This window comes from Salvia splendens, chromosome 12 (assembly GCF_004379255.2).
Source record: "Salvia splendens isolate huo1 chromosome 12, SspV2, whole genome shotgun sequence".
NCBI lineage: Eukaryota > Viridiplantae > Streptophyta > Magnoliopsida > Lamiales > Lamiaceae > Salvia > Salvia splendens.
The window spans coordinates 32,932,832-32,956,391 of NC_056043.1; the positions used below are offsets into that span (position 1 = coordinate 32,932,832).

The 23,560-nt window shown below is 36.5% G+C and overlaps 3 protein-coding genes across 5 annotated transcripts; 2 read left to right on the top strand and 1 right to left on the bottom strand.

Annotated features, from left to right (window-relative positions):
* Positions 1–421: 421 nt before the first annotated feature.
* On the top strand, positions 422–2,456 carry LOC121759091. Of its 2 annotated transcripts, none has more exons than XM_042154593.1 (2): positions 422–890; positions 2,295–2,456. In XM_042154593.1, the coding sequence occupies exons 1-2, from the start codon at positions 497–499 to the stop codon at positions 2,438–2,440; spliced, it is 540 nt and encodes a 179-aa protein (XP_042010527.1). In that variant the 5' UTR covers positions 422–496; the 3' UTR covers positions 2,441–2,456. The 2 variants fall into 2 exon arrangements, with proteins under 2 accessions (XP_042010527.1, XP_042010528.1); XM_042154594.1 differs by having other exon boundaries at positions 2,322–2,456.
* Positions 2,457–2,698: 242 nt separating this feature from the next.
* Positions 2,699–7,720, top strand: LOC121759090 (peptidyl-prolyl cis-trans isomerase FKBP62-like). Of its 2 annotated transcripts, none has more exons than XM_042154591.1 (13): positions 2,699–2,919; positions 3,484–3,573; positions 3,685–3,942; positions 4,053–4,133; positions 4,219–4,299; positions 4,862–5,056; positions 5,596–5,685; positions 5,970–6,145; positions 6,345–6,467; positions 6,546–6,692; positions 6,943–7,070; positions 7,176–7,296; positions 7,538–7,720. In XM_042154591.1, exons 1-13 carry the CDS (start codon positions 2,721–2,723, stop codon positions 7,628–7,630), a joined length of 1,782 nt encoding a protein of 593 aa, XP_042010525.1. In that variant the 5' UTR covers positions 2,699–2,720; the 3' UTR covers positions 7,631–7,720. The 2 variants fall into 2 exon arrangements, with proteins under 2 accessions (XP_042010525.1, XP_042010526.1); XM_042154592.1 differs by having other exon boundaries at positions 2,786–2,919; positions 3,479–3,573.
* A 146-nt stretch (positions 7,721–7,866) lies between these two features.
* LOC121759089 (calcium-transporting ATPase 3, endoplasmic reticulum-type-like) lies at positions 7,867–22,852 on the bottom strand. Its single transcript, XM_042154590.1, has 34 exons — positions 22,533–22,852; positions 22,105–22,155; positions 21,961–21,994; positions 20,983–21,000; positions 19,393–19,529; positions 19,193–19,267; positions 18,399–18,444; positions 18,218–18,277; positions 18,005–18,085; positions 17,360–17,445; positions 16,939–17,040; positions 16,561–16,614; positions 16,347–16,448; positions 15,892–15,950; positions 14,983–15,127; positions 14,399–14,509; positions 13,732–13,884; positions 13,517–13,621; positions 13,194–13,390; positions 12,683–12,794; positions 12,369–12,467; positions 12,113–12,258; positions 11,900–11,957; positions 11,195–11,287; positions 10,956–11,006; positions 10,745–10,876; positions 10,429–10,530; positions 9,998–10,052; positions 9,543–9,628; positions 8,859–9,007; positions 8,633–8,738; positions 8,495–8,548; positions 8,303–8,351; positions 7,867–8,218 (listed from the first exon to the last, which is right to left on the bottom strand). Exons 1-34 carry the CDS (start codon positions 22,563–22,565, stop codon positions 8,151–8,153), a joined length of 3,009 nt encoding a protein of 1,002 aa, XP_042010524.1. The 5' UTR covers positions 22,566–22,852; the 3' UTR covers positions 7,867–8,150.
* Between the last annotated feature and the right edge of the window lie 708 nt (positions 22,853–23,560).

The window sequence follows — 23,560 nt, forward strand, 5'->3', positions numbered from 1 at the left end:
ATCCACGTGTTTTCTTAAATCAAGTAGAAGATTAATTTCATAAAATTGCTTGAAAATTAAAAATAATATTTTTAATAATGAGTGGAAATGTCATTTTTGCTCATCTCAAACTAAAGAAAACATTGGCAAGAAATCTTGTTTGAAAGCTCTTTTATTTATTTATATTAATATAACACAAATGGATGCAAGATTGGATTAAAAAGTGAATAGACATCACCAAATCAACAAAAACTAATAAATTTGAGTTTCATTTTAAATAATTATTTATACTAGTATAACACATATAATAGATTTGTATTTAATAATACAGTCAGTTACCATTCAAGTTTATCCATCTATAGAAAATTATTCCATGCCATAATTTTCAAACCAAAACTTAGAAAAAAGAGGCTTATTAATTATTAATATATCTTCCAAAACCTTCCACCTACATCCATCCCATTTATATCCAATTCAATTTCCTTCTTTCCTTCTTCATAGAGATAGAGAGAGAGAGATGAATAAAAAAGCGAAACAACAAAACCGGTTTGTCCGCATAATCACCACTCCATACCGGGCCTTACGCAAGGCCCGTGACTTCTACGTCAGAAACATGCTCGACTGCGCGAATTCGAACGCGATCGGGCTGCAGAGCTCCGGGCAGAGCGGGCCGGCCCTGCCTCGGAGCTTCAGCACGTCGTCGTCGGCCTCCCGCGACGACGACGCGGACTTCCGCGAGCTGGTCCGGGCCCGGACCATCGGGGTCGAGAATCTCGACGCCTACATCAAGCAGGAGCGGAAGGCGAAGCACGGGCCGCCCCGAGTGTTGCCGCCGCGAAGCGCCAGCGTGGCAATGGGGAGGATTGATGAGGAGAAGCCAAGTGGATTCTTTGGCGAAGATATTAAAATTGGTAATTTTAATAATTTTGATAATAGTAATAGAATTGTTGATAGGAAAAGTGGATTGAAATATCCAAGAAGCAAAAGTGATGCCGTGGTGGTCAGAACGACGTTGTTTTGATGTTTTTATTTACTTTCATTGTGTGAAAGCTTCTTTTTCATTTTTGGAAATTAGATTGCAAAAATTTAGTTTATGTTAGATTTATGTTTATCAATAGGAGTATGAGAAATGCTCTAAATTGAATTGTTGTTAATAATGATAGATGTTGGGATTGTTCGGTTGCTTGAGATTAATTTATCTCGAGATTGCATTTGGCTGAGATATTTCTACCTCCATTTCATCTGGTTGGCACTTTTTCTTTGAGATTTTTAATTTTTTGTGATTTTTTAATGATTTGGTGTAATTAGATTTTCGTATTTATGTAGATTAATCTTTTTTTTGATGTTCACGTAAATTAGGACTTTAATATGTAAAATTCATCGATGATAATTGAATATAAAGCATCAACGAATCATCCAAGAAGAATGACTGAAAAAAATAACAAAATTAATAGAGATGGAGAAAAGAACAATAAATAACCCAAACAAACTACATAAAATTAGAAAAATAAGATAAAGAATAGCACGTAATCATTTTTGTTTAATCAATTCTTCTATGGTTCTTCTACCCCTATTTGAAATTTCAATTTCATCAAAGTATATTTAGTAAAATAAAAGTCAATTTTGATAGTATTAAATTTTTTAATTTAAAGGTTCCATTCTATGTTTTTTCTACTTTAGGAAGGATATACAATAATGATTCTAAGAATAGAAACTCATTTTACATTATAATTTTGGAAAAAAGGGTTTGGATGTATGCACTTTTTAAACCAAATGTTAAAAAAAATGACAAATTATTGCTCAAGTGGTTTATGAGTTATGAGAGCAATTTATATGCTTTTTAACATTTTTAGGGTATGACATTAACAAATCTTGGCCATTGTTAGAGGGTATGGTCTCGAACTATTAGTGGCAAACTCGATATATATGAATGCAAATCTGGAATTTGTGGTTGGCACACACAGATGGAAAATTTTGGATACAATTTTCTCGACCATGTAGTTAGAGCATCAGCGGTGGCAGACGCCACCGCAGAATTCCCACCGGAGTGTGGGAATTCTGTGGCGGACGTCCGCCATTGTGCGTGGCATGCATGGATACAGAATTCCGTCGAGGAATTCGCAGTTCTGTGGAATTCCGCGGGGAATTCCGTGCGGACGTCCGCCATTGCGTTGACTCACACGGACGTCACCGGGGAATTCCCGTTTATTGAATTAAATGTTTTTTTATAATTTCTATAAATTTTAATTCCGTTAATTGTTTAATTCCGGAAATTGTTTAATTTGTGAATTTGTGAATTTTTTTATTGTGGGAAGTCCGTCGGAAATTCTGCCACTGTGCAGTGGGAAGTCCGTATGACGTGGCAGTGCAGTGGGAAGTCCGTATGACGCGGCAGAAGGTGTTTTTGAGAATTCTGCGGAGAATTCCGCCGGGAGCTCCGTGCCACTGCTTATGCTCTTAGCTGAATGTGGGAGCATGGTCGCGCAACCTCTTGCAAGCAAATCCAAATTTCATGCATTTTCGGAATAATTTTTAAAAATTGCGGGATAAATCAAATTTACACGATATTTTTCCTGGAATTTGCATTTTTTTTCACTTTGCAGTTTAAAGAAGTTTTCACATCTTTCTAGAAAAAGTGATGAACTGCAGTAACGATAAACGGCCACTCCGCCGCTTCTGATCGCCAAAAAGGGGGAAATTCCAAAAACCTAATTTCAAATCTCAATTCCGAGACAGCAAGCATGGTGCAATTCTCGAAAGTGAACATTAAGGACTTCGTAGAAGAAGACGATGACGAAGAAGAGCCGGGTGAAGAGGTCGAATCGGCGCCGCCGCTGAATGTGGGCGAAGAGAGGGAAATCGGCTCGAAAGGGCTCAGGAAAAGGCTCGTGAAGAGTGGAGTAGGTTGGGAGACACCTCAATTCGGCGATGAAGTAACAAGTAAGAGATCTGTGTTTGTATGCTGCGACAATTTCTCTATCTGCATAGCTTATGTATTTTTATTTTCTGATAGTTTATTAGTTTGATCATTTACTTTTATCATACGGAAACAATTTTGCATTTTGTGCACAAATGCTTGCGTTAATATCAAATCATCTGTCTGCAATCGTGCATTTTCTTGTACAAGTGTTTGGGTTAGAGACTACAATATGTTTTCCTTCAATTCCAGTGGTGAATGGTGTTTCTGAAGCTGCATTATTGCTTGACCTGTCTTATTCTATTTTCATGAAGTACTATAACTTTTCCTTGGTCTAAGGATGTAGGTTTGGGCAAGGTAATTCATTATGAAGGTTTAGATCAGCTCCATTAGTGATGGTTTGTATCTCGGATACACAGGGCTTAGATTCTTGTAGAAAAAGAAGATCTTTCCTGCTTGTTAATAATTCTCACTTTGAGCTTTTAGTTGAGTTTTATGTTCGGAAGCAGCGGCTTTCTTGTTTTTTGTACAATTTACTCTTCACTATTTGAAATTAACTGCCTTTTGTGTTGTATTTTGAAGTATAGTTCACTATGTGGGGACTTTATGTGAGGATTGGAGCATTTTTGCATCAACAAGGACAAAGAATGAGCCTGTCACTTTCAAGCTAGGACATGGTCAGTTGTCACACCATGTGGACGTCTTCACAGGAGTCTTTGCCTTATAATGTTCAAGATATCTCTCTTTTGGTTGTGTAGAAATTTATGGATATTCTGTTGGCCGTTTAGGGAACATAGTTGATGGATTGGACCATGGAATTATTACAATGAAGAAAGGGGAAATTGCATCTTTCATGCTGCAGCCAGAACTAGCATATGGAGTATCAGGAACAATTGGTGTACCTTCTAATTCCGTTGTTCAATTTGAAGTAGAGCTTTTATCATGGATAATTGTAGTGGACATCTGCAAGGATGGTGGAATTATAAAAAAAATCCTGGAGACTGGGGAACAGATTGGGCCTCCTGGTGACTTAGATGAAGTTTGTGGTATTTTTATTTGTCATTCTTTGTTCAACTTGAGTTTCAGTTTAAACCATAATGTTTGTAATGTTCCCATGAACTTGGTTTTGCTTCTAATGGCATTTACTGTGTTCTAGTTAGTTACAAGGCTATGCTGGGTGATGGTACCATTGTTGCAGAAACACCCGAAGAGGGCATGGAATTTAATGTTGAAGATGGTATGCCATGCTCGTTAATTTGCATTTGATTTTTGCAGAAGTTTTACTCCACATTTAATGTAAGTTAACAAAAATCTTCTTTTAGGCCACTTCTGTCCTGCATTGACCAAAGCTCTTAAGACTATGAAGAAGGGAGAAAGGGTCAGTTTGGTTGTTCAGCCACAGTGTAGGTTCTCAAACTTATCTTTCCATTTATAAGCGTAAATCCAGTTTCCGAAGTTCCCTGTTCCCTGATCTTGTTGTCTGAGCTTCTAGAGCAGCATTTTGTACTCCAATATATAAAAATTTAGGTGAAAATATGAGAACTTGGGTAAACTATGGAACTGAAAGGTCATGACTTATATCAATCCTTGGCCAGCTTTCGAGCCTTCTGGAGAATACTTTAAGAGAAGAAATGGAAAATAGTGCACTGAAAACTAAGATATCTGGCTGTGTTTGTGGGAAGAATTGGACGCGGGTTCATGGTCATTGAGGATAATTAAATCTCAAGAATGTTTATGTTGCAATTATCAAGTTCTTATAGGACTTGTGATATATTTCTTTGTAGCTCATATGTTTCTATGACACATAGAGTTTTCAAGTTATCTTTATACTTTTATTGCTTTATAGAGATAAAATTGATTTCTAAGTTTGAATTTTATAGTAATTGATAAATATTTCTTCATCACCCTGATGTATCAAGATTTGTATTTAATGTTTAATATCAATCTATTATCTAATTACTCCAGATGCCTTTGGGCAGAAGGGTCACAAATCAAACAATGAGCTTCCTGTCATCCCACCTGATTCTGTCCTGAGCATCTTTGTCAAGTTGCTTTCATTGAAGCCGGTGGTAGATGTTACGGGTGATTTGAAAGTCAAAAAGAAGGTCTTGAAGGAAGGTGAAGGCACAGTCACTGCTAATGACGGTGCTACTGTTACTAGTAAGTTTTTAAGATCCTAACATTCTCTCTAAATTTATTGTCTCAGTTTCCATCAGTTTTGTGAGGTTTAGACCTACAGATTTGGCAAATATGTAATAGTATTTCCCCTAGTGTGGTTCCTCCTATATTGATTGTAATTTTTGTGAAAGAGACAATGGTTTTTGGAATTTCTTTTAGTGTTCATCCACTTTGAAAATTTCCTTTATGGGACACTTTTGAATTCATGCTGTACTCATTCGTGTCCTTCTCTCCTGCAAGCCTTACAATATTCTGTATTCTACTCAAGCTCGTTGGACTATTTCAAGAAAGCCAATTTAGTCTTAGGCCCCAAACAAGCAGTCCCCATTTGGGCAACACAACATGGCAAATAGTTAGGTTGGTGCAGCACACGCAGTCCCCATTTGTTCGGTTTTTTCAGTTGAGATAAATCCTGATGTTATTTCTACATACACGAGAGACAAGAGAATTTCAGTAGTAACTTGCTACAGCCTTTTTCATCTTGAGTTCTTGACATGTAATATATGTTTCCAATTTTGCAGTTAGGTATACTGCTATGCTAGAGGATGGCACTGTGTTTGAGAGAAAGGGTTTTGGTGATGTGCAGCCATTGCAGTTCATCACGGATGAAGGTAGGTTTGCCACAAATAATTCCTGTATAGTCACTGACCTGGCTTACTATTCTATGAGTTTGCCACTCATGGACCAATTTAAAACAGAATATAATGCATAAGTATCAAGCAAGAATGCAACAGTTACTTGTATTTCTCTAATATGTTACAGTAGCTGAATTGCAAAATCTTATGCCTAAACTCCTGTTGAATCACTGTAGGCCATATAAATGTCATATGCATTCAAGAAAGTTTTTGTTATCGATATAGGGATATGGTATTTGACTTCCTTTAATTGGCTGCAGAACAAGTGATTACTGGACTTGACCGAGCAGTAAGCACAATGAAGAAACATGAACTTTCATTAATAACAATATCACCGGAGTATGGGTTCGGAAACACTGAAGTAAAGATGGAGTTTTCTTTGGTTCAACCATCATCAACCATACTGTATGAAGTTGAAATGCTGGATTTCATCAGGGTAATTTCCACAACTTTGGTAGGGAACCTTTGGGAACATTATTTAAATGAGACATTATATAGCCTTGTTTTGGAATTCAGATGAAAATCTAATAGGTAGTGAATGGAGTTTTGAAAGGAAATCTGCTGCATTTCCTAGGAGATCTTTTTTAACAGTCTCTGAATAAGTTGTCTGATAATGATCAATTTCATGTAAAAAGGAGAAAGCACCTTGGGAAATGAGTACTTCGGAGAGGATTGAGGCAGCCAACCGGAAGAAAGAAGAAGGCAATCAGCTCTTTAAAATTGGAAAATACCAACGAGCTGCAAAGAAATATGAAAAAGTATGTCAGGCTATATATGCCTCAATACTAAATAAAATTGCTGTTGAATTATTTTATTTATTCTTCTCTGTCAATCAGGCGGTTGATTATGTCAGCCAAGACGTACCTTACACAGATGGTGATGAAAAAATAATTAAGCCCTTGATGATATCATGCTGGTCAAATGGTGCAGCTTGTTGTCTAAAACTGAGTAATTTCAGGGAAGCAATTGATCTATGCTCAAAGGTAATGATACCATCTACTTGTCTTACACAAATTAACCATTAGACTGAAATTAAATCTATGAGCCATTTAATTCATTGCACAATTATTATGAACTAACGAAATACTTTGTGCTATAACACTTGTAACAACCTTCAAACATTAAGAAATTCCCTCAATGTTCTATCGACGATTCTCTCCTCTTTATGCCTATTTCTGTCCGCCGTATACCAAATAATGATTTAGCGCTCTTGATTTTTTGATGGGTTTATAGATCCTGAATGAAGAATCTTGCAATGTGAAAGCCCTGTACAGGAGAGCTCAGGCTTACATGGGCGTCGCAGAATTACTTCCAGCTGAACTAGACATCAAGAAGGCCTTAGAAGTAGATCCTCAGAATAGGTATATATAATATATGTATAACCGACTTTTAATTTCTGATAATTTTAGTCCCTTATGATGCAAAATCCCCCCTTTTAATAGTCTTGTTCTGTCGCTGATTCTCAGGGAGGTGAAGTTGATGCAGAAGAATCTTAAGCAACTTCAAGCAGAGAAAAATAAGCAAGACGCGAAGCTTTACAGAGCAATGTTTTCATCAAAATCTGAAGATGCTTGCATTGCTGAAAAGGTAGGCCTTTTCTCGTGTTCTGCAGCCCAAATAGTTGATCGTAATTCTCGTATACTGCTCATTCTGAATTCGGGTTAGAATCTGTTACCGAGCATTACCATGCATCATAAAAAGTGGTACTAATGCTGAATTCGTGATAGAATCTGTTGCTGAGCCTTATTATGCATCATAACTAGGGAATTCTGAGCATAGTTTTCTTGTATATGAACTCATCGAAACGTTTGTTTTCGGTGTTTTGCAGAGATTGAAGATATCCAACGACGAAGAGGATACTAGCATGCTTGATGAAAGTACTGCAGGAATGATGGTGGAAACTGAAAAGTATAGCTGTTAATTCACTTCGGAAACTGGAGATGAAACTTGATTCTCATCAAACCCATTTGACGGTTTAATATATTTGATAAATAGGTCATATATTCTACTAGTCTAATTTATATTTTATTATAAAGTTAATATATAAAAATATGATTCATATTTTATAAAAAAATTTCATCCTCATTTCTTAAAACTCATATTGGTCCATAATGGGGCAATTAATGACGAACGAAGGCATACATCTACTTGAATATGTTAGTAGTTTAAAATGTATATAAATTTAATCATATATAGTACTAGTATATGAGATTGTCCCCAAACCTTAACATGATGTAACACAAAAATTTCTGAGGCTAAGGTAGCTCTAAAATGTAAAGAAACAATAGTCCAGAGATAGTTATGCATAATTTATATATTCAAGGCATACATCTACTTGAATATGGTCTCTAAATTAGCTGAATCACTCACTGGCTGCAGCAAATCTGTCAATCAAAAAAGGTTCAGGCCGGCAGTTCTTGAGCGCTCACGTCGAGAATCCATCACTTGGCATGCACTTCCTGCTTTGGTAGCAAATCCATTCTCCTCAATCTTAAGTTGAACGGGATGCCTGTGGTGTGTGTAACTACACGTCAGAATTGCAATCGAAGAAGTTGTAGGTGGGAATGAAAACGTTGGTCTGGAAGAAAGTTACCTCTTGAGCTTCTCGAGAAGAACTTCAATATCTCATCAATTATTATTACCTGCAGAACAAGTTTGGACATCAAACACAAGTTTATTACTGTAAAAATGAGACTGCATGTCTTATTTCAGGATATTCACACAAAATGTGGAATAAATGAATTATTAAGAGGATAAAATAAATTCTGTAGAGAGCTATGCTCACCGGAACAGAAAGATATAAAACCACAGTCCACTCAGACCAACTCAAAGGCGCCACCTGCACAGAAAATTGCAGTTTTTAGTAACGTCGGAAACACTAGAGATGGTCGGCTTATAAAAAAGATGGAGAAGACCAACTTACTGAGAAGAGAGCTGATAAAGGTGCCACATAGAGGATCAGTGCATGAAGTAACATTGTCAGTAGAATTGATCCGAGAAGCCATAAATTGCTCCAAGGGGGGATGACTCTACAAGTTGAGCACAAGCAGATTCAGCCATGTAAGAGAATGTTTTTATTCGAATTCACTACTTTGCCAAAAGTAGAAAAACATGTACTACTAGAGAATGTATTACAGATGGGTACTCACAAGAGTGATTGGTTTTCACTGAGGTTGTTCAGTGCATTGAACATCTCAACGACAACAAGTACAGTCATTGAAACCGTTGAAGGATGCTTATCACTAAACACAGTGCAAGAATAGCTTGTTTCCCTTGTGGAACAAGTGTCGAAATTCACCTGAAGTTTGAAGAAACATTAGTCAAACAAGCATGTACCAAGTAGATACAAATTTTCATGAAGAATAAACAGAAAAGGTACTGTTAATACTAACTGTGCTACAACAAACTACATTATTCAAGCAATAGTAGCAATTATTGGCATATATAGAGTAGATACAGTTTTTCATGAAGAATAAACAGGAAAGGATGGAGATTCCAGTAATGAAGTATAATGAACAAGCTCAACTTCAATGTGACTGGCATGTGAAAATTGATAAAATTGATTTGGATATATACTTCAAAGGCCAATAAAGATGGTGTATTGTGGAACCGGATCTCTGAAAATTGATAAAATTGATTTTTTCTTGTTCACATCACACGATGGATCACTGAAGCAACTATTAAAATTTGTATGGTAAGAAATGAAAGTAAATCAGAATGCAACAAATATCAGTAGTGTAGAGATTGAAGAGACGTTATCAACAAAGCCATGACATGGAAAACATTATAAGAAAGGGAACAAAGGCCCTACACTGTTGCCCCATGGAACTTACCAGTTCTGTATAGCTCAATTTAGGCCCATTATCAGAGTAAAGGAACCACCACACAAATCCAGCAATGGTAGCAAGCCCGACATAAACTGCACCAGGCCAATGTTGATTTTATTGACAGGATTATGATATTGCTAGATATAAAAAGGAAATGTTTCCATACTAAAACTACAAACATCTGAATGCTGGGTATCAGAAATTTAGTCATACTTCCCAGTCCCTATCAATTTTCAATAACTCAGCATCCAATATTGGAGTGCTCTCATAATCTCATTGCATATGCAGTTTAGAAGGCAATGTATATAAATCACTACCATTATATTTTTTGATGCGTAGCATTTCTATTAATTTTCAAGTTGTGACATTTTTCAAAAAGCCCAACAATCGAGGTAAACAAAAATAAAAAAAAGATACCAGCTATGAAATAGCAGACAATAAGGTAAAACATCCAATAATACCTCCAATAACTAAATAACGAAAGAAGAGCCACCCGGAGACAACAGCTTCATTGACCTGGCAGTCAAACATGTTGCAGAAAGATGAGAAGCCTCATTTCAAAAGAAATCTTGAATTATTGCAATGGTACAACGAGTAAACAAGTATTAGTAAAATTGACATCATTTGCAGAGATCACTGACAGCTTTAACATAATCACTCACACCTTATACGGCTACTATAAGCTGAGGTTTCATAAAAACAGGCATTTCTACTGGCAAAAACATCAGTGCTGTTTGAATTAGTTGGCATATAAAACGATAACAATGGAAAATGATACTTAGAAAAACAGAACAAAGTATTAAAAGAATAAATTAATGATCCAGCTCTGGCATATAAAACGAAGCCTAACAATGCTTGAGTCACGAAGTACGAACTAATAAATCCACATTACCTTCCGAGGTTTTGCCTTCATAACATCAGAATCTGGTTTATTAAAGCCAATAGCAGTTGCAGGCAAGCCATCGGTTACCAAATTCACCCAGAGCAACTGGACCTGTAAAGAATTAAGAGAAATTATGAATCGAGTTTGAGAGTAGTAAAAAAAATATAATCATCCACAATAAATCCATGCTAAGACTGTGTAAAATAAAAAGGATTCAAGGTGAAAGGGGGGAAAAGGATAAAAATTCAATGAGGATATGATAGATCAAAATAGCCCTCACCCCCAGAAATAGATAGGCAATAAATGAGAAGGCAAACAAACTCACAGGCACAAGTGTGTCAGGGATGCCAAGTAGTGCAGCTACAAAAATGCAAACGACTTCACCAATATTGGATGATATCATGTATCTGATGAACTGCTTCGTGTTGTTGTAAATTGCCCTTCCTTCAGCAACAGCCTGATCAGAGAATAGTACATTGCTGACAAATGGTAAAGTGAACAAACCAATGGAAGAAAATCAAAGGTGCATATCTTACAGCAACAATTGTAGCAAAATTGTCATCTGACAAAACCATATCTGAAGCACTCTGTAAAATGAAATAAAATAATAATTCAGAAGGATGCATCCACTTAGTTTTAGCTAATTTTGAAAAGGACAAAACAGGAGAATGATCTTTTCCACTGTGAAAGGATAGCAATTCAGTACACAGCACCTACCAGCTCTTATCCAAGACTGAATAAAACAAAGATGGAGTTTCTTGTTAAAAGAGAATACCTTGGCTACTGCAGTGCCTGATCCCATGGCAATGCCAATGTCTGCTTTCTTTAATGCAGGTGCATCGTTGACTCCATCTCCAGTCATTGCGACCTTTGAAAGCGAAATGAGGTTACGAATAGAGACCATTGATTGAGAATAAATAACTGAGGACATTTATGAAGCGCAAGGACTGAACAACCTTAGGTATGCATTGATACTGGTTTACAGTAATATCAATGTAAATAAATACACTTGGCTCACTGAACATAACCACTGGTTAAGTTATAGAAGAAAAAGAATTCATTGGTGACGTGAATTTTTTAATTTGGTGACATAACCAAGGTCACCATCAAGCAATCAAGTGTCATGGGGATATATCAGCAACAAGAGGAGATTCTGTCTAGCATGTCTGACCAAAATACCAAGACAAAAAATTGTATGAGCAAAACATTGGGTTAACCAACACTAACAAAACTAAATCCTTAGAAGATCAATGTTAGTCCCTCTAACAAGCATCCAATCCGTAACTAGTCACAGTTCACCATGAAGTAAAATACACTATTCAGCTAAGCATATACTATTTCACTAGTCTGTGAAAGACGGCTGAGGGACAGGGGTTGCAAGGTCAGAGTCAGAAAAGCCCTCAAAATTATCCCCACAAAGAGAACTGTGCAGGTTGCAGAAGTATTGCCACATATAAGTAAGGAAAAGCCACATGTTTACCACTTCATTTTGATGTTGTAATGATTCAACGAGCATCCTCTTGTGAGATGGTTCAACCCTAGAAAAAGAATTGGAATATATTTATACTTTTCAAAAGTACGAAACAAACAAGAAGCTCGTGCAAATGGCCAATCATGTAGCATGAGATACTTGTAATTGCAATATTGAACTCCTTAGGAAATAAACATGGCTGAAAACAAATGTGGGTAATACCGGGTGAAAATTGTCATTTTCTGCAACGCCATTGTCTTCTGCATGGCTGGAAGTTTCTCAAACTCGGAAGCAGTGTAGGATAGCCCCGAAAAGTCATCCAAATGATCAAAAGCACCAATTCTTCGGCACAATGATTCAGCTGTAGTCTATATATCTCACAAGTCCACACAAAGTCTTGGTGAATTTCTAACAGAAAGATGATAACTCCAAGCAAGTTATGATACGGATCACTGAACAAATAATCATGTCACCATACCTTGTTATCTCCTGTAACAACTATGACACGTATACCAGCGGTCATGCAAGAAAGAATAGCATCTCGTACTTCCGCCCTTGGTGGATCAAGCATGCCAACCTTTTTGTGTGTAAGACATAAGGATAAGAATGTTAGAATGGGAATGCAAACCTAATTATCAATTTAAAGTGACCACCCACATCAAACCAAAGGTAACAAAATTCAATGAAGAATAACTTCTATCTGTAGATTCAACCACTACGTGACAAATTTTAAGGTATTTCGAATACAGCTTTCCCAGAAAAGAAATGTGCTATGCAGAAGAGATAGCATACCAACCCAATAAATGTTAGATCTTTTTCATCCTCAAAGGACAGAGCTTTCTGCCCCAGAGGCATCCTTTTCAAGGCTAGAGCCAGGCATCTTAAAGTTTCATTTCCTGCAAAACTGACATAGACAAGAGATGGTGTCTTTCCATAAGAGCAATAATCATTACAGAGAAGACAGCGAACAGTTTTGAGTAGCAGAATTATGTGAGATCAATAAATTTGAAGGCATGTAGACAAGCTGCATTTTACAACTATGATTGATTAAACCAGAAATGAAAACTGGACAACAGGTTCCATAACTAGATAGGTGGTGTTTCATTCAGCCATGCATTTGATTAACGGTTTCAACTACTGATACACACATGAGAGAATGGGAATATTTCCTTGTTAATTTTGTTATCAAGTTATCCGGCTTACAAAAAATTATATTTATCGAAGTTCAAGAGATACAATTTTCCATTTCAACACAAATATAATAAATAGAGGGAATGTCAGTCAATGGAAAGATAAACCGAACCTGTGGAATTTCGACTCTATCTCTGCCCTGATTTCCGATGTTAGATGAACAGTTGAACCATCATCGTTGCACATGATATTTGTGCATCTAGGAAGAATACTCTCTGGAGCACCTTTTGAGAACATAATCTGTATCTGCTTCCGGTTACAAAGCACACTCATCATTTTTCGATCACGAGTGAACTCCAACACTGAAATCTGCAAGCATAAATACATTAGTTAAACCCATACAACTTTTACATAAACATGAACTGTCAATGGTCTAACCAAGACAATGAAGTTTGTTTTTTTGAGAGAGGCTTCTTAACACATGCATGAACAAACCTTTTTGAATTGGTTCTCCCAATACCGATTACAGTATGATGCCCGCTCATGCTTGGAGAGCATGTTGAGAGCTGAGGGCATAGAGTCGAAACCAGGAAGGCCAATCTGTTGAATATGATGAACTCGGAAAAATTAAACAGAAGAAGGGTGGTTCACTACTGAATGTAGAAAATCAAGTTGTAGCACTAGGACCAGTACATAAGATTGTAACCAACCTTTTCAGCCAGTACCCGAAGAGCTACTTCAGTTGACTCACCAATCTTCTCATAACTTCTCTTATCTGGATTGTATTGAATAACAGATTCATTGCAAAGGGAAGAGCACATTGCTGTGTGTAGAAGACAGTGAAAATTTGCTGGAAGCCCAAGCTGCATTAGGTCCAAGATAAATCTTCACTTAGAAGAACTCATAAATAAGTCAATAATAAACATGAAAGTTTTCATTATGTAACTATGATGAAGCCAAAATAAAAATGGAAAGTCAAAATAAAGTAAAAAAAGTGAGAAGCTCAATATTGTAAAAAAAACGGCAGTGAGAAAGAGAATTTAGGAAAAGCAGTACTGGCGAAAGGCCACCTAGAACCTAGACATGGCCTACAGAGAATTTGAAAAAAGCGGGAATTGCAAAAAGGTGCATATGTCCTTTAATAATTTTTTTGTAATAATCAAGCAAGGGCACAGGAGAATCTGGGACCATATGGCATACCAAAGTACAGAGTAGACAAATTTCAGACAACAGTCAGAAACATCAATACACTGTAGAAGATATCAAACTAAATAAAAATATGTTTATGAGAAAGAACGAATTTTTGAGATGAACAATGCTATTAAACTTTTAATTATTCAGCAAACACAAACCTAATCTTATGAGCAGAAAAACTACCTGCACATCTGTCCTGCTGTCAGAGATAGTACCTTCTGGAGCATATGTGGTGCCACTTACAATGTATTCAGCTACAACAGGAACAACATTTGCAGAATGAAGCACAGACACCTATAAAGGGGAAGCAAATGTCATACCAAATATGAGTTCTTTAGGAAGGCTGACACCGTCTGCAATCAGCTTTCAATATCAAAATAGCAATGGATCTCACAATGATGGGTAACTCCTAGTGATCTGAATTAGCAATGTCATTTTAATCGACTTTTACAATGAGATTAGTTGTAAGAAATGGGCTGTACATATAAATGGTGCAAAGAAGTATATGCATACTTGAACACGTGGGAAGATTAACTGAAGCTTGATGGGGGAAAATATGAAAAGGAATAGGTCGGGCATTATGTGAAACCATAAGTGGTAAACATGTGTAGAGAAATTTATCAAATAACTAGCTTGTGACAAACCTAATAAAGGAGAAATATTCCAAACCACATGTTCCCCCTTCTCAACCTTTGAGAAAGTATAGCTGACAGGAAAATAAGTGAAGTCACAGAAGAATGAGGGATTTATTGTGTGTTAGTTGGTACCTTTGAGACAGACATCATATTAGTAGTCAGAGTACCAGTCTTGTCACTGCAAATCACTGTTGTACAGCCTAAGGTCTCCACTGATGGCAATGACCTTACTATAGCATTTAACCGAGCCATACGTTTCGTTCCAAGAGCTAGACACCTGTTGACACCCAGAGAAATTAAGATGTGTGAGGTGAAAAGCAAGCTGATTCTTAAGCAAGGATTTGAAACAATCAGCATTTCCTAAAAAAACACAGGTGAAAATGAACTTTTCTATATTAACAATTTTATTAAAACTACTAAGTGAAAGTGTGAAAGTGAGACACTACTGAGTGGAAGTGTGAAAGTGAGACACTGAATGACCATCGTATCCAGCATACCTAAGACAATAACCTAGTAAAGCCATAGCCAAACTGCAAGAGTCACAAAGTGATTTTATTGCATGTATGCCACAAGACATCTAAATAATCCACGTACTAGAAGTAAATTCATTTAAAAATACTTGTCATATGGCCTACACCTTAGATTTTTAGCAAGATGTATTCTCATGGATACTAGAACAGATCAAGCACATCTATACTTTGATTTGTTGTATCTAAGACACTCAAGGGAGTAGAATGCAGCAAAAAAGAGAACTGTTAATATTACTGAGCAAAGGTGCCAATTTGTAAAGGCAAACATTGGTTATGCTCAGAAATAGAACTACCAGGCTGTGCCCGATAAAAGTTCTCACAAATCCGTTTTAGTAATATAGCAAATCATACAGAGCAGGGAGTCATAGCAAATCATTCAGTGATTTGTCCAGCAACTCATTATCAAGGCCGATCTGAGGAAACCTCCCACATTTGCCAACTCTTCTCAGGGAAAACAGTAAGAGAACGATGTACATATGGCATGTAATGTAAAATAGAATAAAGAACTAACGTTGTAACAACAGCAGGCAGCCCTTCAGGGATGGCTGCAACCGCAAGAGCAACTGCAATCTAGAAAACCAAATGTAAACAGTTTCATCAGACACAAAGTTCAGAAGCTGATGCCAAAGAAATAAGAAGATTACATAATTTATTTGGAGATAGATTGGATAGGTCAAGTATTAGGTGTAGTTTCATTCAAGTGTGCAACCTCTTAAACGAATAAATGTCAATAACTATCCAAACAATTAGAATTAAACATCAACATGTTTCAGCACAATAAGTGCATGCAAAATTATTGCATGGCTGATGCCATCAGTTAGATTCACCACCAACTTCATACCCCAAACCCCCACCTCGAGCCTGGCAGGAAAGACTAAGTAAAACTTTCAGTGACCAAAACTCAAAAATTCATTTGTACAGCATCAGAACAAGAAAGACCATCCAAAATAAAATACATCAATATACCTTAAAGTAATGTATCGCGCCTCGTAAGAAGCCTCCATGGGCGGGATCACGAAAATGACCAATGTTAACTATCCAAACCAAGATGCATATGCCTGCAATAACCTAGATTGAGGAAATAATCTTAGAAGCCACAATATAACCCATTTTGCACACTATAACATTCTAAACGGAAACACGCTATCGGATTAAAATTAGCAGTAACATGTAGTTTCACCTTAGCCAAAAAAGTGCCAAATTCATCCAACTTCTTCTTCAGTGGTGTTGCTTCCTGCATCATAAAGTAGCCAAGTAAAGGAGATTAGGATTTCAAGTGTCCATGCATGAATACATTGCTAGAAGCATTTAATGCATGTCCACTGAAAATATTTACAAACAAGGTGAATGTAGACCAAAAGATCATGTATGATCATCTTGACTACTGTCTGAAAGGCAACATATGTTGATTTTGACTGCTTTCTGGCATTTTTTCAGCATGTTACAGAAATTGCCAGATGCTAAAAGGCTAGATACATCCAATATATGTTCTACAGGTAAAAAATAGTTAACCTGTTTACCAAAGAAACTGCTTGAGTAAAAGGATAAAAGTGCTCACATCTTCAGTGTTCAACATGGAATCACGTATATTTCCCATAGCAGTATTAGAGCCAACGCCAACAACAACTGCTCTTGCCCTTCCAGAAACTACAACTGTTCCCTGGAAAATAATTGAAAGCAAATGTTGAATCCAAGAGCCCAACATATAAACTCTCAACTGCATTCTGATTGCTTCAAGAAAGATATATTGATGTTCCACAGTCTTAGTACACATAGCAAAGCAATTCAACCAACTTATGCAATAGTTCACTGCAAAGACAAGCATGAAACTAAACCACACAATTATCTGTCACCTGCTATAAGCACAAATAGGCAATAACCATAATGTTATACAGTATTAAATGTTGACCGTACAAGGATCATAAGAACAAACATTTGGCTCCTACTATGAAATGAATACAAAGCTTTCAAGATTTTACCGAGAATAGAATGTTTGTCTTGTCTTGGTATACAGCATTAGTCACGTTGGTAGCATCCAGTTCTTTTTCCACAGAACAGCTCTCACCTTTGAGAGGTCCAAGGAAGGTTGTTATTAACGTTAATCAGTATAAAGGAGTAAAATGAGGAAAATATAGATCCGAGCAAGCAAAAGAAACTTTATATGCACACTTTAGCATAGCAGTGAGTGGCAGCAAAGTGACAAAAAGCATCAGCATAATTCCAGCCATGAAAAACATTTAATGAACTAAACCTCAGGTGACCAATTCATATTTTGGCTCAACAATAGTTTGTCTAAAGAAGGCTCTTCAAATATAAACGAACCAAGAACAAGCTAGACAATATTGGGCATTTCAACTCGACCTTATGCACAGATTCATTAGAAGGCTCCTGAGCTAGCTCAAAATGATATAAAACTAACAGTTTGACAATGCACTAAATATTATAGCCACAAATCAAATGATGAATTACATTAGTATAACCATCAAAGTTCATCTGATAATTGGCACAAATAGACCCATTTAGGAGCAGATCTCAACAAATTTCCCTGGCCATGCCATTAACAGAGTTGTATTGTCGGATGAGTAAATATCATTCGTCATTCTTTTTCTTAGAAATGAAAGTACCTGTAAGAATTGCTTGATCGACACGTAATTGATCACTTAACATTTCTATCATCCTCATATCTGCTGGAATCTTGCATCCAACTGTGTGATTGACAAAAATTAAAAAGAGGGGTGAGGAGAGAGGGAAAGGGTGAGGAGAGGTTATAACTCTCTGATCATAAATTCATAAAGTTGCAATTGTAGGGAAATATAAAAGTGAAATGACTATCATACCGCTGACTTCTACAATATCTCCTGGGACGAGGTCTGGCGCCGGTAAGATAGAGAAACAACCTAACAGTTCATGAAAATGTGAATTATCTCGACCATTTATGAATTTTAAAAAAAGCTGTACAAGACTATTATCATAAATAAAATGACAGACTTCCATGTATATTATAAGAATTTGTATTACCATTTCGTAGGACAGTTGCGACATCAGCTTGGTATGCACGTAGTTCCTGCATACCAGTAATAGGTACTTTAAACCAACAACATGTGATCTTGACATGAAGAAAGCTAAAGATTTGATATAAATATTTCATGCTCTTTTGTCAATCTTGATGTTATTGTCACATGATCCCTCGAATGACTTGATCCCGAACCTTATTAATTCCTTGGAGATGCCTCATTAAATTTCGGATAAATGGGGGGAATGATCAAAATCCTGGAGCAAAAACTTATTGCAGATATGCCAGGCATAAGTTGGCTGGGTATCATTAGCACTTACAAATTGCTATTGTACCAGAAGCTTTTGGCAGAAGAAATCTCAACTTGCAGGATGTAAAAAAATTTACACGCAAAATTTAAGTTTAGTTAGTGAAAGGTAGAGAAGCTAGCCTTAGACAGAAAAATATCAGTACATTAATGTCTTAGTAATCCCAGCCATCTTTAATTTCTATATTAAGTACAAGATTTTTCACTTCAAACATGGTTACAAGAGATCTAGTGCTGAAGAACCACTCTTTTGTTATAGCGATAACAGCCCTCAAAGTAAGTGCGTATTCGATTTGATATTAAACGCATACAGCTCTCCTACACGAAATGAACGAAGCCTCGACAGTACACACTTTAATACTTAACAATATCAGGAACTTTCAAATTTGAATTTGTTTATCTGGAAAATTGATTCTTCTAATTCAGTTGTATCAAGTGTTAATTTCTTTTACTTCTCCAATGTCCAAAGTATTGTTGGAAATTAAGACTGACCTCAAGGGCCTTCTCAGCATTTGTTTCCGTGATTACTCCTACAGCCGCATTTGCCGCCAATATCATGAGAATTACCTATCACATCAAATATGGGCGTAAGACACTCATTAGCATCTGATAAACTTCCATCTAGATCATGTCCAAATGAAGCTATAAACGGATGTAAATTGTAGTAACTGAGAAACATAATGACATCTTACTGAAGGCTCTAAGAAAGCAGATAACCCTGTCTCTCCATTAGCCAAGGCCAAAAGGAAGGAGACTATGGCAGCTACAATTAGTATCTTCACAAGTAAATCATCAAACTGTTTCAACACCAGTCGCCAAAAAGGAGTGCCTGTTCGCATCAATGTCAGAAATCAGTATCGTGATTATCGTCCCATTCAGCTAATCAGTGTTGTTAGGGTCGCGGGGCGCATCGGGTCGATGAGGTAAAAATTCGGGTAGCGGGTCGACGAGTCGACTGGGTCGAGAGACCCACAAATCTAGGCTAATTGTTTTGCCTTTTAATATTAAATAAAATAAATATATTGCTCTAATGTTTATAATATATCAAATAATATAAATGTAGACGCAATTCATGTGAATAGAGATAAAGTGGAAAATAGAAATGATCAAAATATCAAAACAATTCATAAGTCATAACACAATAAATAATTGATACCATTGTCTGAAAATATCAAAACAAAGGAATATATGAAGGGTGGCAGCAAAAGATCTTTGAATTGTTTATTTGTTTAGGAGTGAAGAGGCCGAATTCTAAAGTGTAGAAAGTAGGTTTGAAAAGTTTGATGTGGTGCATGCATATATATAGAGAATTGTGATTCAGAGAGTCAGAAAACATGTGAGAGATTTGAGAAAATCAGAGATAGCATATGTTTAGGGCGACCCAGGCGACCCACTCGACCCAATGGCGACCCTGTATCTCGATCAACCCACCCATGTTGGGGCGGTGATGGTCTTGACCCAGGCGACCCGGGCGACCCGAGCGACCCGAACGACATTTTGACAACACTGCAGCTAATACATGAAGCCTATTCAACTTCAGAATTGATTCAAACCAACAAAGAAAGGACGAGTTCATACAGCAAGTGTCCTTAGATTCGTGAAACGGGATATTCTCACAATCTACTATCTATAATGAGACAGATAAAGACACCTGTATCTTCTTTACAAATCACTAAGTCCAAGTATTTAAAGTTTAATGATTCATAGGTAAGTTGTATGAGAGGATATAAAACATATGCCTATGTCTTACAGTCCAATTTTCAATGTATTACACCGATCTAGCTAAAGGATTATAGTCCTCGACAACGAGGAAGGCAGACTTCAAATATAAAATTTATTGCTTTTTAAACCTCTGATTGACTGAGAAACAATGATGAGGATGCCAAATGCTGTTATGTAAATATTAGTTTTAAGAGAAAGAATTATGGTAAATATTCCCCACAACATAGCTTGGTTTTCCATTGACAAGCTGCATACAAGATATCCGTGTAGTCAGGATTTGGTTCCTCCTTAGATCAAGGTGATAAGCTAGATCTAAATTCTTAAAAACAGATTTACAGTTTGGTTCTCTGGCTAGCTGCAGTTTATTTAACTAGATTTTAATAACCAAAAAAATAAAATGTGAAATCATTGCAGGGGGACAATACATGATATAAATATGCCTAGTATGTCTGTGTGTGAGTCTGGGACTCAAAGAAAGAGACTGCATCTATGTTTGTTGTGTCTGTGTGTGTGCGAGCATGAAAGAGAAGATAGTGAGAGTAGATTAGAGGTTGACGTACTTTTCTCCTGAGGTAGCACTGCAGCCGAGCATATAACATGCATCCAAAGTGCAACAAAAATGTAATTAGAGAGGATGATATAGACATGATTATAGATCATCATCAATAAAACAGAAGTCAATAAGACGAAAACGCAATAAGCTTCAAATACTATTCGAAAGTTACATAACATCATAATGCAAATTATTCATCCAGGACTATCTTATTTAATACAGTCAGAGAATTGAAAACATCTACTAAAGTTCTTTTCTTTTGAATCCTGGATTCAATTTCTAGTCTTCTATTTTGTCCCTTTAGAGAAAATACATTCTAAGTTTATTCCTTCTAGGTCGCTTCAAGAATTATAATTGTATAAGTGCTCCTACATCTACAAACAAAAAAAGAGGAAACAAGAAAAGATAAATATAATGAACTAGGATGACAAATGAAACACGAGTTCTCCGAGAGATCCCCAGACCAGTGTTTGCTCGTGCAAACTTGATGGGATATGAACACCACGATTTGAAGTCAAAAGAGAGATTCAAGAAATTGGATATATTTATCACTGAAAACTGCCCCCCCAGAATCCAGATATTCTCATACATGATACATCACGCGATATTCCTATCTTCTCCTCATAATCATCACCTGAGTTAGTAGGACTTACATCCCCCTACCCAAAATTCCACATCACTCATCAAAGTTATAATCTAGGGAATCCAACAATTCTACACAATAAAGAGATCAGCTGAATCCAATTGCATGGAAGCCCCATGGTCACAGCAACCTGAGGTCGCTTCTAAGTCATTTAGCAATCTCACTACCATATAACCACATTTTCTGTTTCCACTCAGATCCCTTCAATGCAAATTCATCCAGGTAAACACCTCCACATCACACCGAACACTTATGAATGCAATTGATAAACCTTATGACACCCTATTTTTTTTCTTGAAACATATAACTATAACAACAGACCATTATATGTGACACACTAACCATTTTTCCCATATGATCTACCATGCTCTGCAACCTGAAAAGGCAAAACATCAGAGATTGAATCACATATTGTCTCAATTTAGTATAACAGCTTATTCAATGTACAAACCTATATCAATCAAATCATGTCAAAGCAAGTATTACCTGGAAGTCCGTCAAGCCTCTGGTTGGGTCCACAGAAAAAAATTCCAAAACCTGTTCAAACAATCCCACCATCATCTCATTGAATTGCAGAAAACTAATTGTAAAGATTGACAAAATAAATCCAAAACTTTAACTGTGACTCAACTACTGTACTCTACATTGCTTAATTGATCTGAGAAAAGGACAAACAAAACCAATTCGATTCGATTCACACTAACTAACTGAGAAGCATACCGAGACATATATTTACCATCACTAACCTCCTCAAATGCTAATTCTGAAGATTGATAAAAAAACAAAATTAAAAAAAATCCGAAACTTTAGCTGGAATCCACTACTCTATACTGCGTTGCTTAATTGATCTGAGACGGCGACGAGTATATAATGGTTGCAAGAAGCTAAGATGATCGAGCATCAATAAACTTCACCTCGGTAGCTGATCTGGCGTAGGCATCTTCCATTGCTGCTCCAGTATTTCTTCAAATTGCGATCAACCTTTCCGCCAGTGCTTGAAAACAGCTCGATTTCGTTTGGTTAAGTATAAACAATAAAAAAAGGGAAAGACACAGGAAACGTGAAATTGAAGAGAGAAGAAAATTGGAAATGGGGATTTAGGGTTTACTGCGTTAGTTAACGTGGGAGTTAGTGCAGGAGTGTGGTTGTGGCAGCAGATCACACGTTTCCGGTAATCAATTCATGGTCTGAAAATAGGGAATGCTGTTTCTTTTTCCGGTAATTTGCATTTTATATTTAGAGAATTCAAATTTGATCCCTAAATTATCTGATTCTTAGTCACACGGTCCCTAGAATTCTTCTTATAAAAAAATTAATTGGGCCAAAATACAGTCAAGGCCAGAGACTAACATTCTTCTTATAAATGTGAATTCTTTTTATTCTAAGGCATAAAACTTTAATTATATTTCTATAATTTATTCCCTAAAACCCAATAATTAATTCCAAAGTGATATAGTCCCTAATACTATCGACGAGATACAGCCATTACAACTCACAAGTGGTAAACTTTGAAAGATACTTGAATTGAGAAAATAAACATAAGCTATCAAATAGTAAAATGTTATTCTTACTCACTTTGCAAATGTATTGTTTTAGACTAAACTTGCATACTTCTACAAATAAAATTTGTGCACAACAATAATTTTACTCATAAAAGCTACTATTACTATCATCAGATGTGAACCTGAAAGAATCTCTAATGAGTAAATTCATGAGTCATTGTTGGATAGAATGTGACTGCTGCTTATAATCTATGACGAAAAAAAAAGAAGCCTACTGAGATGAAGTTGTATGTACAAACGCTGCAACACCACTCCCCAATTTATAGAAGCCAACTATGGCTAGCTTTATTGAATGCATGACCAATGGAGTTGGTGCGGATTAAATTTTATAGATATCCATCACGATCATAATAAATATCGCGTACAAGTTTGTGGTTGGA